The sequence below is a fragment of the Pelobates fuscus genome, chromosome 7 (genome assembly GCF_036172605.1).
Source record: "Pelobates fuscus isolate aPelFus1 chromosome 7, aPelFus1.pri, whole genome shotgun sequence".
Taxonomy (NCBI): domain Eukaryota; kingdom Metazoa; phylum Chordata; class Amphibia; order Anura; family Pelobatidae; genus Pelobates; species Pelobates fuscus.
This window is the reverse complement of record NC_086323.1, coordinates 118,783,958-118,797,657: the sequence shown is the minus strand read 5'-3', so window position 1 is coordinate 118,797,657 and position 13,700 is coordinate 118,783,958. Positions and strand designations below refer to the sequence as shown.

The 13,700-nt window shown below is 40.5% G+C and overlaps 1 protein-coding gene across 1 annotated transcript in view; it reads left to right on the top strand.

Annotated features, from left to right (window-relative positions):
* Window positions 1-13,700, top strand: part of IL2RB (interleukin 2 receptor subunit beta) — a 30,632-nt gene that overhangs the window by 10,774 nt on the left and 6,158 nt on the right. The window contains exons 3-5 of the mRNA XM_063427453.1: window positions 8,213-8,300; window positions 11,314-11,428; window positions 13,126-13,271. Coding sequence (XP_063283523.1) covers window positions 8,213-8,300; window positions 11,314-11,428; window positions 13,126-13,271 — 349 coding nt within the window. The remainder of the gene's footprint in view (window positions 1-8,212; window positions 8,301-11,313; window positions 11,429-13,125; window positions 13,272-13,700) is intronic.

Here is a 13,700-nt window from a genome sequence, read left to right as displayed (position 1 = left end):
GGGCCCACTGGGGGCTTCTCAGTGCAGTCCCAATCCAGTGCCTGAAGGGGTGCTGGCTCTTCTTGGAGCTAGTGTCATTCAAAGGCCGGGAGGTGTGTTTAGATGGGGTTGGCTTGTTCTTGCGTAAGAAGGTGATCGCATCAGGGTACATCAGCATGGGATTGCTTGCTAGCATGTAGCATCGCTTTCGGTGGCGCCATTTTCGTGCATGCTTCCCTCTGTAGGAAGTGCCGTGGAGGCGGGAGTGTGTGGGCAGCGGTGGCAGTGAGTTCTCATCTGGAGCATGTGCCATGGCTTGCAGTTCTTAAAGTTTCCTCCTGAAGACGACAAATATGGCATTTAGCCATTCCAGATTGTCAGGCCCTCTGCTGTGTCGGGTGGCCCAGTGGCATTCGCTGCATTTTTGGGGTTGGCGCGCTCCATCTGAGGTTGCTGCCACGGAGCCTAGATTAGATCTTCTGGGACCGTGATAAGCCCTGACGGTCCATTGGGGGGAGGGAAGAAGGCCCGTCCCGATTTCAGCCATAGCGGCCTGCGGAGGAATGGCCGCCTCCCCTCTGCTGCCCTTGCTTGTAGGCCGCAGATGTCGCCCCGTTGAGTCTTGCCAGAGAAGCTGCTTCTTTGGTGCCTGCATGTGCCCCATGATTCCACCTCTCAATTAGTGGCACTTTTGAGTCGGTTGAGTGCCGTTTGTGGCTGATATATCACAGTATTCGTCTATTAAAGCAGGAGTAGCTCTATCCAGCATCCTCTCAGCTCAGCGGTCAGACCTCGCCTCCAAGGGTTATTTTCTAACGTGATTTGCTATATTTTCATTCTGGCTAATTTAACCTAAAACGCAAATCTCTTTGCATCCCTGACAATTCACACCTTCATTAATATCCCTAATATAATTTTTACAGATTATTACGCAGGAACCATGTGACAATTTAGTAACCAACCAAATCAATTGAAAAGCCAGTATATTTATTAATATAAAGCATTCTGATCCTTTGAAGGGGCTTTAAAACAATTATTCTATAAAATAAAACAGAGCTAATAGTGCACAAAAATGTTTTGTTCTGAAAAACTAACTTGTTATATACAAAATAAATTTTGTGCCGAAAAAGACATGCCAAACATTCGTATGCAGCCTAATATGGTAGCAAAAGTGCAAAAATTCCCCCCCAAAAATGAAAAAATACATCATTTTATATAGAGGAAAAACCAAAGGCGCAATAAATAATCACTTGAAACTGTCTTGTAACATATATGTATAGACGGAATCTTTATACATAAATGGTTTCTAGGGATTATTTATCTAAAACCATTGTTGTTAAGGAAAAGGTTTAGGTATTTTTTTCTGAATTATTTCACCACACACTGCATCATTGCTGCTGTGGAGTTTGTGAAAAATCACGTCAAATGTTTAGTTCACCTCTAAAATTCAGTGAATATCCCTGTATGCTTTGAAAAATGAAATGGACTCATACATAAATCTATCTTATTGTACCTTAACAAAAACCTGGACATTACCTTTATACAGTGCCACAATGGCGCTAACTGCATTTAATTAAATGTCAAAATGGTTTTAAATGTTAAGTGTGAATGCTTTTTAAACTTTTGTCTTTCGGTTTGGGGTTTAATAACCAATACAATACATGCTGGACCAGTGAATTGTGAAACAATACAAGTTTATTTACTAAATAAAAGAAGTTGAATCACAAATGTTCTAGGTAGGCAAGTATAGGAAAGGAACAAGTCCTGCGCTCAAACTCCCATTACTCCTGGGCGGCAGCAATGACCATAGTACACATCAGCCAAAATACATATAGTAAAAACCAAAGAAAAAAAAGGTTACCTGCGTTCTTTCCACATCCCTATGTATTTCCCTATCACACAGCTAGGTTACAATGCTGCTGCCCATCCCATGTGTTCCCTATTGAGGGTTAATAAGCATGTAGGAATATATATATATAAAATACCCTTTTCTGTCTCAGAGATATTTTTGCCAGAAGCTCAAGGAAGCAAGGCGAATGGTTAGAGTTAGGACCCACCTAAGAGGTCTGCCTTGACGTGGCCGGTGGGCATACCCTCTCATGGCCATTGGAGGTAACTAAAAACATCTATTTGTTTAAAAATACATAGGGATGTGGAAAGAGCGCAGGTAACTTTTTTTTTTTCTTTGGTTTTTACTATAAGTATAGGAAAGGTATAAGCATAACCAACCGACGGAATGCCAATAGCGTAGCACAGTCAAATAGATAAGTTTAAGGAAAAAATAAAGTGATTCAGTAATGCACTTACTCTTTCAAGAACTATAATTAGCTCAAATAATTGATGCATTTGAACGGTACTATCCCCGCCATGAATATAGATGTGCTTTTTTTCCTTTAATACAAATCTTCAGAAGAGTTTGAAACAAAATAGGTATAAGAGAAACCATAAAGTGTAGTACGTCCTTTTTTTCATTTACCTCTTAACCCCTTAAGGACACATGACATGTGTGACATGTCATGATTCCCTTTTATTCCAGAAGTTTGGTCCTTAAGGGGTTAAAGACCTACTACACTATATATAGTTTCCCTTTTGTTTTTCTATTTTATATCCTATTGACCAAGAAAGATAGACTCTTGGTTGGGCTGCATTGCTGTCTACACTACTCCACCAGTCTATTTATTAGGGCTTGCCCATCTGTGTTTAATTAATTGTTTGTTTATGCTGATAGCTTAGAGCAGGGGTTGGGAACCCTTTATCTGCCAAGGGCCATTTGGATATTTAAAACATCATTTGCAAGCCATACAAAATAATCAACTTAAAAATTAGCCTGCTGTATTTGGTCAAACATTTAATTAACTCACTCCTAATGTGATGGCTGGAACTGCTTCGCTTTGGTGTGATATTAGCTGGTATTGATTATGTTGCTACTCGCAGTGTGTGTGTGTGTGTGTAAGAGAGGTGCAGTGTGTGTGGGGTGCAGTGTGTGAGGGTTGCAGAGTGTGTGTGTGAGGGTTGCAGTGTGTGTGGCGTGCGGCTTGCAGTGTGTGGCGTGCAGTGTGTGTGTGAGAGGTGCAGAGAGTGAGTGTGTGAGTGGTGCCGAATGTGTGTGTGTGTGGGATGCAGAGTGTGAGGATTTCTGTGTTTGTGAAGGGTGCTGTGTGTGTGGGGTGCTGTGTGTGTGAGGGGTTCAGTGTGTGGGGGGGTGCAGTGTGTTTGTGTGCAGTGTGTGTGTGTTTGTGTGCAGTGTGTGTGTGAGAGAGGTGCAGTGTGTGTATGCGTGTGTGTGAGGGGGTGCAGTTTGTGTGAGGGGCCCAAAGTACGTGTGAGGGATGCTGTGTGTGTGTGTGTGTGTGGTGCTGTGTGTGTGTGTGGGGGGGATGCTGTGTATGTGTTTGTGTGAGAGGTTCTGTGTGTGTGGGGTGCAGTTTGTTTGTGTGAGGGGTTCTGTGTGTGTGTGCATGTGTGAGAGAGAGGGGTGCTGTGTGTTTGTGTGAGGGGTGCTGTGTGTGTGAGGGGGTGTAGTGTGTTTGTGTGAGGGGTGCTGAGTGTATGAGGGATGCTGTGTGTGTGTTTGTGTGAGAGGTTCTGTGTGTGTGGGGTGCAGTGTGTTTGTGTGAGAGGCTCTGTGTGTGTGTATGTGTGTGTGTGAGAGAGGGGTGCTGTGTGTTTGTGTGAGGGGTGCTGTGTGTGTGTGAGGGGTGCAGTGTGTTTGTGTGAGGGGTTCTGTGTGTGTGAGAGGTGCTGTGTGTTTGTGTGAGTGGGTGCAGTGTGTTTGTGTGAGGGGTTCTGTGTGTGTGAGGGGTGCTGTGTGTGTGATGGGGTGTAGTGTGTTTGTGTGTGGGTGGTTCTGTGTGTGTGTGAGGGGTGCAGTGTGTTTGTGTGAGGGGCTCCTTACCTCTGGCCTGTGAGGAGGGAACATATCACTGCAAGCCCTGGTGGTCCAGTGGTTTTGCGTGCACCTTAGCCTGCAGCTTCTCCGGCTGCAGGCTGACTTCACTCTTTTCTGCCCGCGAGCACAGTTCTGTCGGAGCGTTGCCATGGTAACATGCGGCAACGTTCCGACTTGCCGGCTCACAGCAGTGTCACAGCCTCCCAGGTCCTCCTCCTATTCAGCAGGCTCCCTGGTCCTAGCTCACTTCCTCCCTCTCCCTTAACAAACTGCCCAGAGACCAGTGCGGGAAATCTTTAATCTCCCCACTGGCCTGAAAAAGGCCGGTCCAAATGATTTTGTGGGCCGTATACGTCCTGCGGGCCGGACGTTCCCCACCCTGACTGATAGTACTAGATACACACCAGATACAGGGCTGATCTGACCTTCCTTTTGTCCTATTAAGTTTAAGAATAATGATTAGAGATACATTTATCTTTAATGCGTATAAATTGCATCTTTAAATAGGATTGAAAAAAGCACATCATTGCTTTTTCTAAAACAAATAGATAAACTAACTTCTGATGCTGTTCTAGCGTGATGTTGGTATGTATGGCACTATCATCTTTATATGTTATTGGTAAAGACCAGCAATGGCCATGGCATAAGCTCAGTGAGTATAGTCGTCAACATCCTGTCCAATAATGATTTATGTATGTGGGTGTTTGTGTGTTTTTCTGTTTCCATATGTCTGCCTTTCTATCTGTCTATCTCTAAACACTTCTATAAACATTTAAAAACAGATCATGTTTGTGGTTGAGTGGACAGGTGTGAAATGAAGACGTGATCACAAAATAGAAGGAAATGTTATAGTGGTCAGATGAAACAGGTAGTGTCTGTTTGTGGCGAGGCAAATCAGGAAAGTTGGTCTAGTAGAAGTGGAGTAAAACAGGAAGTGGGAAATGATGCCTAAAAGGGAGATAAATAAAAACAAATCTCAAAATATTGAAAAGGATCTATGTTACAGTATTTCTACAACGCATTTAAACTTGCAAAACAGTAACAAAGAATTTAAGTAGGTAGACATGCGCATTCTGATCCACTCGGGAGCTTACGTCGGCGGGGAGGAGAGGTCACCTTCGCCGAGGCAGCCGGCGCTGGATAAAGGTAAGTAGCTGAAGGGGTTTTAACCCCTTTAGCGCCACAGGAGGGGGACCCTGAGGGTGAGGGTCCCCCAAGGATTATATAGTGTCAGGAAAACGGGTTTGTTTTCCTGACACTATAGTGATCCTTTAATATATATATATATATACAGGGAGTGCAGAATTATTAGACAAGTTGTATTTTTAAAGATTAATTTTATTATTGAACAACAACCATGTTCTCAATGAACCCAAAAAACTCATTAATATCAAAGCTGAATATTTTTGGAAGTAGTTTTTAGTTTGTTTTTAGTTATAGCTATTTTAGGGGGATATCTGTGTGTGCAGGTGACTATTACTGTGCATAATTATTAGGCAAAAAACAAATATATACCCATTTCAATTATTTATTTTTACCAGTGAAACCAATATAACATCTCAACATTCACAAATATACATTTCTCACATTCAAAAACATAACAAAAACAAATCAGTGACCAATATAGCCACCTTTCTTTGCAAGGACACTCAAAAGCCTGCCATCCATGGATTCTGTCAGTGTTTTGATCTGTTCACCATCAACATTGCGTGCAGCAGCAACCACAGCCTCCCAGACACTGTTCAGAGAGGTGTACTGTTTTCCCTCCTTGTAAATCTCACATTTGATGATGGACCACAGGTTCTCAATGGGGTTCAGATCAGGTGAACAAGGAGGCCATGTCATTAGATTTTCTTCTTTTATACCCTTTCTTGCCAGCCACGCTGTGGAGTACTTGGACGCGTGTGATGGAGCATTGTCCTGCATGAAAATCATGTTTTTCTTGAAGGATGCAGACTTCTTCCTGTACCACTGCTTGAAGAAGGTGTCTTCCAGAAACTGGCAGTAGGACTGGGAGTTGAGCTTGACTCCATCCTCAACCCGAAAAGGCCCCACAAGCTCATCTTTGATGATACCAGCCCAAACCAGTACTCCACCTCCACCTTGCTGGCGTCTGAGTCGGACTGGAGCTCTCTGCCCTTTACCAATCCAGCCACGGGCTGGCCCAGTCTTGACGTTTCAGCTTGTGTGTCTTGTTCAGTGGTGGTCGTCTTTCAGCCTTTCTTACCTTGGCCATGTCTCTGAGTATTGCACACCTTGTGCTTTTGGGCACTCCAGTGATGTTGCAGCTCTGAAATATGGGCAAACTGGTGGCAAGTGGCATCTTGGCAGCTGCACACTTGACTTTTCTCAGTTCATGGGCAGTTATTTTGTGCCTTGGTTTCTCCACACGGAGTAAGACAACATGCATAAAGAGGATGATGTGGTCAAAATACTAATTTGCCTAATAATTCTGCACTCCCTGTATATATATATATATATATATATATATATATATATATATATCATCGCAAACATTTTGCACCTGCTTACTGAATAGCAATTTTCCTATAGACTACACTGGAGGAATTGCTATTCAGTGAAGAAAGTAAACCCCTGCTCTGCTAGGAGAATCCATCCCTGGAACCTTTACAAATTGTATCAATAAAATATTCACATTGGCATAGGTTGTAAAAATGTGCAAACTCTTATCTTACAATGGAGACTACTGGCACTAGAAGCCAATTAAAAGAACATTGTTTTGAGAAACTGCAATGTTTATATTGCAGAGTTATCTCCTCAGTGACTGTCATAGAGAGGCGCTTCTGTGGCACTGACTGTGTAAAACATGGTCATGTGATGAGGAAGCCCCAGAGGAAAGCATTGACTCAATGCCTTTCTATGGCGAATTTTGAATGCTCATCGCACATGAGCATTAGGTTCCCAATGCTCCTCTTTTTATGCTTCATGCTCTTTCAATGCTCCTTACTTAAGCATTAGATTTGAAATTCACATTGAATTCACTTTGACTTTGATACCGGAGAAACTGACGGAAGCCAAGCACAGAGAGATGGACACAGGTTTCTTCAGGAAGGAAGAGATTCTTTATTGGATCACCGATCGGGACTCAGAGGGACTAATGTCACCAAAATACAGCAAGTTCTGAGCCCCGGACAATAGTGCAGGCTCCTTATATAGGCACATAACTCCTCCCATATTAAGCTCCACCCGCACATTCTCTTGACCAATCAATACAAATAAGAATTAACTTCCTGCTTGACCGCATGGCCTGTCCAGCACAATGGAGGAGGGGAATACTATATCCTGTATTCTTGCACATGCTCCGTACACTACTGATCGTATCTTGCCTCGTGCAACCAACTGATCGATACGTCAGCATATGCACGTACACATGCCACGTGGTAATCTCGGCCTACTAAATTTATTTTTACCGAGATTCCACCACAACTTCTCAAATTGTTCTGACAAACAACCTAAAATATTTGTGCATAAGTGGGACGAACACTGAAAACAAGTCCGTAACTTGATGTGTACAACCAAGTAATGGCTCCTTGTCATTACACAAATTAACGGACAAATAAGCTATGTATCTAAAAAAATTAACAAAAAACAAACAGTTACCTTTACACTATCCAAAATCCCACTGCATGTGTGCCTTGTTAAAGGTCAGTAAGTGTGTAGGGGATTAGAAAAATTCCCCTCCCTGTCTCATTAGAGATTTTTACCTTTCAGTTTAAAGAAGCAAGGTGAATTGTTAGTGTAGGACTCACCTAAGAGTTTTGCCTTGGCTTGGCAGGCGAGCTTACACTTTAATGGCCATCGGTATAGTGCGCAAGTAACGTTTTTCTTGTTGTTTTGTTTTAAGGATTGGTGCTGATGTGTATGATAGTCATCCTTGCCGACGAGGAGTAGCGGGCTTGTAGTTGGGCTTATTTTGCATGTTTATAGATAAAAAGGGATTTGATTTGTTCATACCAACTGAAAAATAATAATGCACAAGTTTATAAAATATAGCTAGCAATATTAATAACACAAGAAATATACATTTTTGCAAAACTTGAATTGTCATGTGCAAGCATATGGAACATGATAGATTAATGTGTCACATGCCTCCTATTAGCATCATTAAATGTACAAATCGTCAACACCACTTCAGCTTAAATACATAGATTTGGTGCATAGTCCATGCAGTTGTACTGAACAATGTAAATATATATACTCTCAGAAAAAAGTATATCTCCTATATCCTGAAAAATATGGTATATGATAATTTAGAAATATATAATAAATATACTGTTAATTGATAATACACTATTGAAGACTCAACATTTATTTATTTTCCAGTGATAGAAGGAAGGTGAAGGGATTCTGTCCACTTCCTCCAGCTGAGGGTCAGCGACAATGTAATCTACGAATGACCAATGCGCTTAATGTAAGTATAAACTACAAGAGACAAATGATATCAGCTAAGTTATCTTTTTGTGCTACGTTGAATAAAGTGATGTATCCAGCATTTATCAGTTAAGCAAATCGCGGAACTGCAGTTGTTTTTCAGTTTTTTGCGATAATAACAGGCAAACAATGAAAGCTAACACGGTTAATGCAGTCTAGCTAGAGGGTCACAAGAATGAAGTTAGGAAGAGGCCATGGTTAGAACTCAATGTCTACTAGTGGGAGAGGAGGTGATCTGTGAAGCAGGAGTACAGATCAGACTATTCTCCCTATTTCATCACTACAGCATTGTTGCAGAATTAGAGGCGCCAGAATTTGTTGAATTGCCAATGTACCCTCTGTAAAACACAGAGACGGTGCAAAACTGAACAAGGAAGAGATTTGTATCTAACCTAGTAGTTATCTGGACAGAATTTTATAGAAATAACTATTTTTTGTGTGATGTTTAAACTGACACTATAGTCACCAGAACAACCACAGCTTATTGTATTTGTTCTGGCAAGTGTAATCATTCCCTTCAGGCATTTTGGAGTAAACAGTTTTTTCATAGAAAATGCAGTGTTTACATTACGGCCTAGGGACACCTCAACCGGCCTAATATGGCTCTTCAGATGGCTATTAGAGGTGCTTCCTGGGGCAGTGCTGCACAGTGTGCAGTACTGCCATTCATTGTCTTCACCCTCTGCATTGAGACACTGAAGTTTCCCCATAGAGATGCATTGATCCAATACATCTCTATGAGGAGATGTTGATTGGCCAGGGCTGTGTTTGGCTTGTGCTGGCTCTGTCCCTGATCTGCCTCCTTGACAGTCTCAGATAATCTAATGCTTTCCTATGGGAAAGCATTGTGATTGACTCAGATCAACACTTCTGATTATGTCAGCCATGCAGGCAAATCAGAGGCAGAACAGGAATAAAGGTAAAATGTTACTATAGTTAGCTGGGTAAGGGGGGCCAGAGGGACTAGATTGTGTTTTTAACACTATAGGGTCAGGAATACATTTGCGTTCCTGGTCCTATAGTGTTCTTTTATTGTTTCTTAAATTGTAATGCTGAGAAAATTGGTAAGGGGATTTGAAGCTCGTGCATTTTGGGCCAAAATACTCAGGAACACTTGGTAAGCTTGAACTGTTCCAGTTCGGCTATTTTGTCCCAGTTTGGTGTATATCCCAAAATGGGTATTTATGTTAAGATAAGTTCTAATTGACCAGCGTGTAGGATTGTAAATCTTGTAATTGTGGGTCCAGTTCAAATAAGCTCATATTATTAGGATCCCCTTAGTAACTGGAGTGACACAATGGGCTCCCAGATTTCTTATCACATCCCCTGAAATGTGGGTTGACAATTAATACAATTCTTCTCAGTGCAGGGCAACGGTGAAAATCAACAAACTTACCATTTAATGTGTACTCAAACCCTCCTTTAAATACAGGGTTATGGATGGCCATTTTAAGGTGCCTCTCACTGTATATCAAATCATCTATAGCAACAAGAAGTTTAACCAATGTTCATACATAGTACTACATTTTGTGTGTGTTTGTTTTGTTGTCTACCAAGCATTTAAGCATGTATGAATAGACAAATATAGGGTGTGCCAATAGAGAAATAAATATCAAACAGCAAAATAAGAACACTGTTAATAATATGAATAAAAATACAGATATCTCAATATGATAATAGCTGCTTTAAAATGAGAATAGAAGTAAAAATCTCTTAATGCCTGGGTAAATATAGATATTTCTTCAGACATGATAGTAACCGAGATGATCAGCTCCCATGGATATATGTAAGGAAAGAAGACAAAACTTGTGTAGTGCAATAAGTCCAAAATCAGTGTGCAAATCTTAAGAAAAATCCAAGTTTCTACTGACATGTGATAGAGCTCAAACGAGCTCTGGTGTAGTGCGCATATAGTGGTTTTGATCCTCCACTACTAGAATATCGCTGAAAAGCAGTGTTCACGGATGTCGTAGTAGCCGGGTGTACATAAAATCAAAGAGAATAAAAAAACAAAATAGTGCTCACTGTACAAAAAGGTAAACCAGGAGTAATAGTGGTAGAAATATACTCACAATTTACTGAGCAGATAGCCCGCTCAAATATATAAGTGTACGTGGTATAATCCCCACCCGGGATACTTGGTGAGTTCCTCACTGGAGATGTGAATCAGGATGCCAGGTAATAAAAATAAGAAATATGGCACAATACTATGGTAAAGTTGCCAGTACACCTTTATTAAACAAATAAAACTAATAAAAACAATCCACAATGCATTTCTCCCAAAAAGGACTTTTTCAAGTGGTTATACTTTAACAATTTGAAAAAGACCCTTCACATCTCCAGTGAGGAACTCACCAAGTATCCCAGGTGGGTATTATACCATCTACGCTTATATACTTGAGCGGGCTATCTGCTCAGTAAATTGTGAGTATATTTCTACCACTATTACTCCTGGTTTACCTTTTTATACAGTGAGCACTATTTGGGCTTTTTATTCTCTTTGATTTTATATACACCCAGCTACTACGACATCCGTGGACACTGCCCTTACAGCGAAATCCTAGTAGTGGAGGATCAAAACCACTATACGCACACTACACCAGAGCTCGTTTGATTTCTCTTAAGATTTACGCACTTATTTTGGACTTATTGCACTAGTGGAGTTTTATCTTCTTTCCTTAAATATATCCATGGGAGCTGATCATCTCGGTTACTATCATGTCTGAAGATATACCTATATTTACCCAGGCATTAAGAGACTTTTACTTCTAGCCTCATTTTAGAGCAGCTATTATCTTATTGAGGTATCCATATTTTTATTCATTTTATTAACAGTGTTCTTATTTTGATGTTTGATATTTATTTCTCTATTGGCACACCCTATATTTTTTGTCTATTCGTACTATTGTTTAAGGGTTTTGGAGAGAATTTCCCTTTTTAGGTCAACAAAACACAAATTCTTCTTATTTTATGTTTTTCTCCACTGTTTTTAGACCAAAAATGTTATCACTGTATCAGATTGTTTAAACATAACCGTAAATTGCAGCAATGGACGGGGAAAAAACAGCAGCATTGCATCACTAGTAAATCACAATCTATTCAACCACTGTAAGTACCATTTAACCTTTTCTCCTATCATTCTGTTTAATCTTTCTTCATTTGTGTGCCAAGTAATTGTGTCGATTGTATCTTACTTCCCAAAATTGTGTGGCACAAAGGGGAGTGGTAATCACAAAAGAGTAATCTGTAATGAAGGGGTTAATGATGCACACATACTTGTACGTTTCTTTCTGGATTTTTTTTATGGTTTTCTCAGCAAGCAGATATACAGCAGAGATAAAAAAAAATAAAGAAAATTAAAAAATTAAAAAGGCAGGGTTCCAAAATAGGGACTTTCTTGCATGATTCCAAAATGTTTGGAGGTAGGTATTATTCATAAAGTTCACATTCGTACATTAACATACTTTTAGAGCAATTCAAGTTCTGAGTTTCTGGTTGAACAAGTAAAAGTTGGTGAAGATGTCATTATTTTTGTAATGGCCTCCTCTATGATTTACAAGGCCCCCTTTTTCCGCACATACACAACATTATAACTAGCCACATACAAATTTCTCATTTAGCACACACTAATAACATACATAGCATCCATCCATATACACATGCTTACAAACAAGTTATGAGAGCAGAATTAAACATAAGGCAACCATAGGCAGTTGCCTAGGGGCCAGAGGTAAGACAAAGGCCCCAGAACCATGAATATGCTTGGCCCCATTTACCATACCTATGGGAAGAATGGAGGGGGAACTTGGAAACAAGCAAAGGGCCTTGTGGGATCTTAAGCCTTCTTTGGAAGTTCTACTTGTACTCACCCTACATCTCCTTATGTTACACAGACATGGAGAAAGAGGGTTTCCTGCTGTCCCTGGATTCTAGTGTTTAGGAAGGAGGAGAGTTGTTATAACTCCACATGTAGAAACTATCCAAACATAAAATGTAAAACACAAGAATAATGCTCCTATATAGTTATATCTCAATGAATTTTAGATAATGTGAGCCTTTAACCCCTTAAGGACCAAACCTCTGGAATAAAAGGGAATAATGACATGTCACACATGTCCTGTGTCCTTAAGGGGTTAAAGAAAGAACCATTCACAAATTAGAAGGGTTCTACACCCATAGACAATACAGAACCAGATTATCAGACCAATATTCTTTGCAAGAGAAATACATTCCGATAGTAAGATTATTATTTTTTTTTCTGCCAGATAGTACATTTTACCTCTTTATACCTCAAACAACCCCCGAAACAGCTTGCTTTGGGATAGGTAATACCAGGGTTATTCACAACAAATATTGGTTATAGGGCAAAGTCTTTATATGTTTAGGCAGTGTACCAAACTTTCACAGATTTAATCAAAGGAAAGGCAATTTCTCCAAGTGGCATGTGCCCCCTTTTTTCCCTATGCTGCAGACACCCATGGGCAATGCATTGCGTCAGGAAGGGGCAAGTCTAGAGTGGGAAGTGCAAGCCACTGATAACGTACAGTGACCAGAAAGGAAGGTGGTAAGCCCACAACACATGCATGTCTGGACAACAGGAAATTTTGCAACCCAGCTAACCAGGGCATCGTGTGCTCAGAATTCTGTTGAGGCACTCTTGCACTTGTAGACATAGCCAGCTTTGGACAAACAAGTATAATTGCCACAAAATGCTCCTTACACATTAAAATGTTTGCAAAAAGTATTAACAGATATATTAGTATACTACCTTACATTAATGGTAATATGTGTCTCTAAATTCCTAGTACGCCTTGATCCACCAAAATATCTACAATGCAATGAAACATATGATAGACTATGGAACCTCAGCTGGGAATGTCCACAACCCCCTTATATCGCAGGAAATATGGAGTACCAAGTATTCTACAAGCCCAGCACAGATTCATGGGAGGTAAGAAATTAATTGTATTCCAATTGGAGTCATTGAAGTAATGACATACATTGTAAATATTCACAGTACAATATATTCTATTGTCTAAGTCACTGGTATTGAAAAACAAAACAGTTTGGGTCTCGTTCTCAGCCATACTATATATAGAATATTCCAATGAACTCTCTGCTGTCAGTATTAAAGAGATACTATAGTAACCAGAACCACTACAGCTTAATGTAGTGGTACTGCTGTCTATAGACTGTCCCAGCAGGATGTTTAATGTAAATTCTGCCTTTGATTCAATACATCTCTATGAGGAGATGCTGACTGTTGCAGTGTAGTGTTTTGCCCAAAAGCCTTCCAATTCCTGTGGGGAAGCATTAGATTGGTTATCATTATTGATTATCTCATTCATGGAGGTGGAGATACGGCAAACTCACCTTGTAA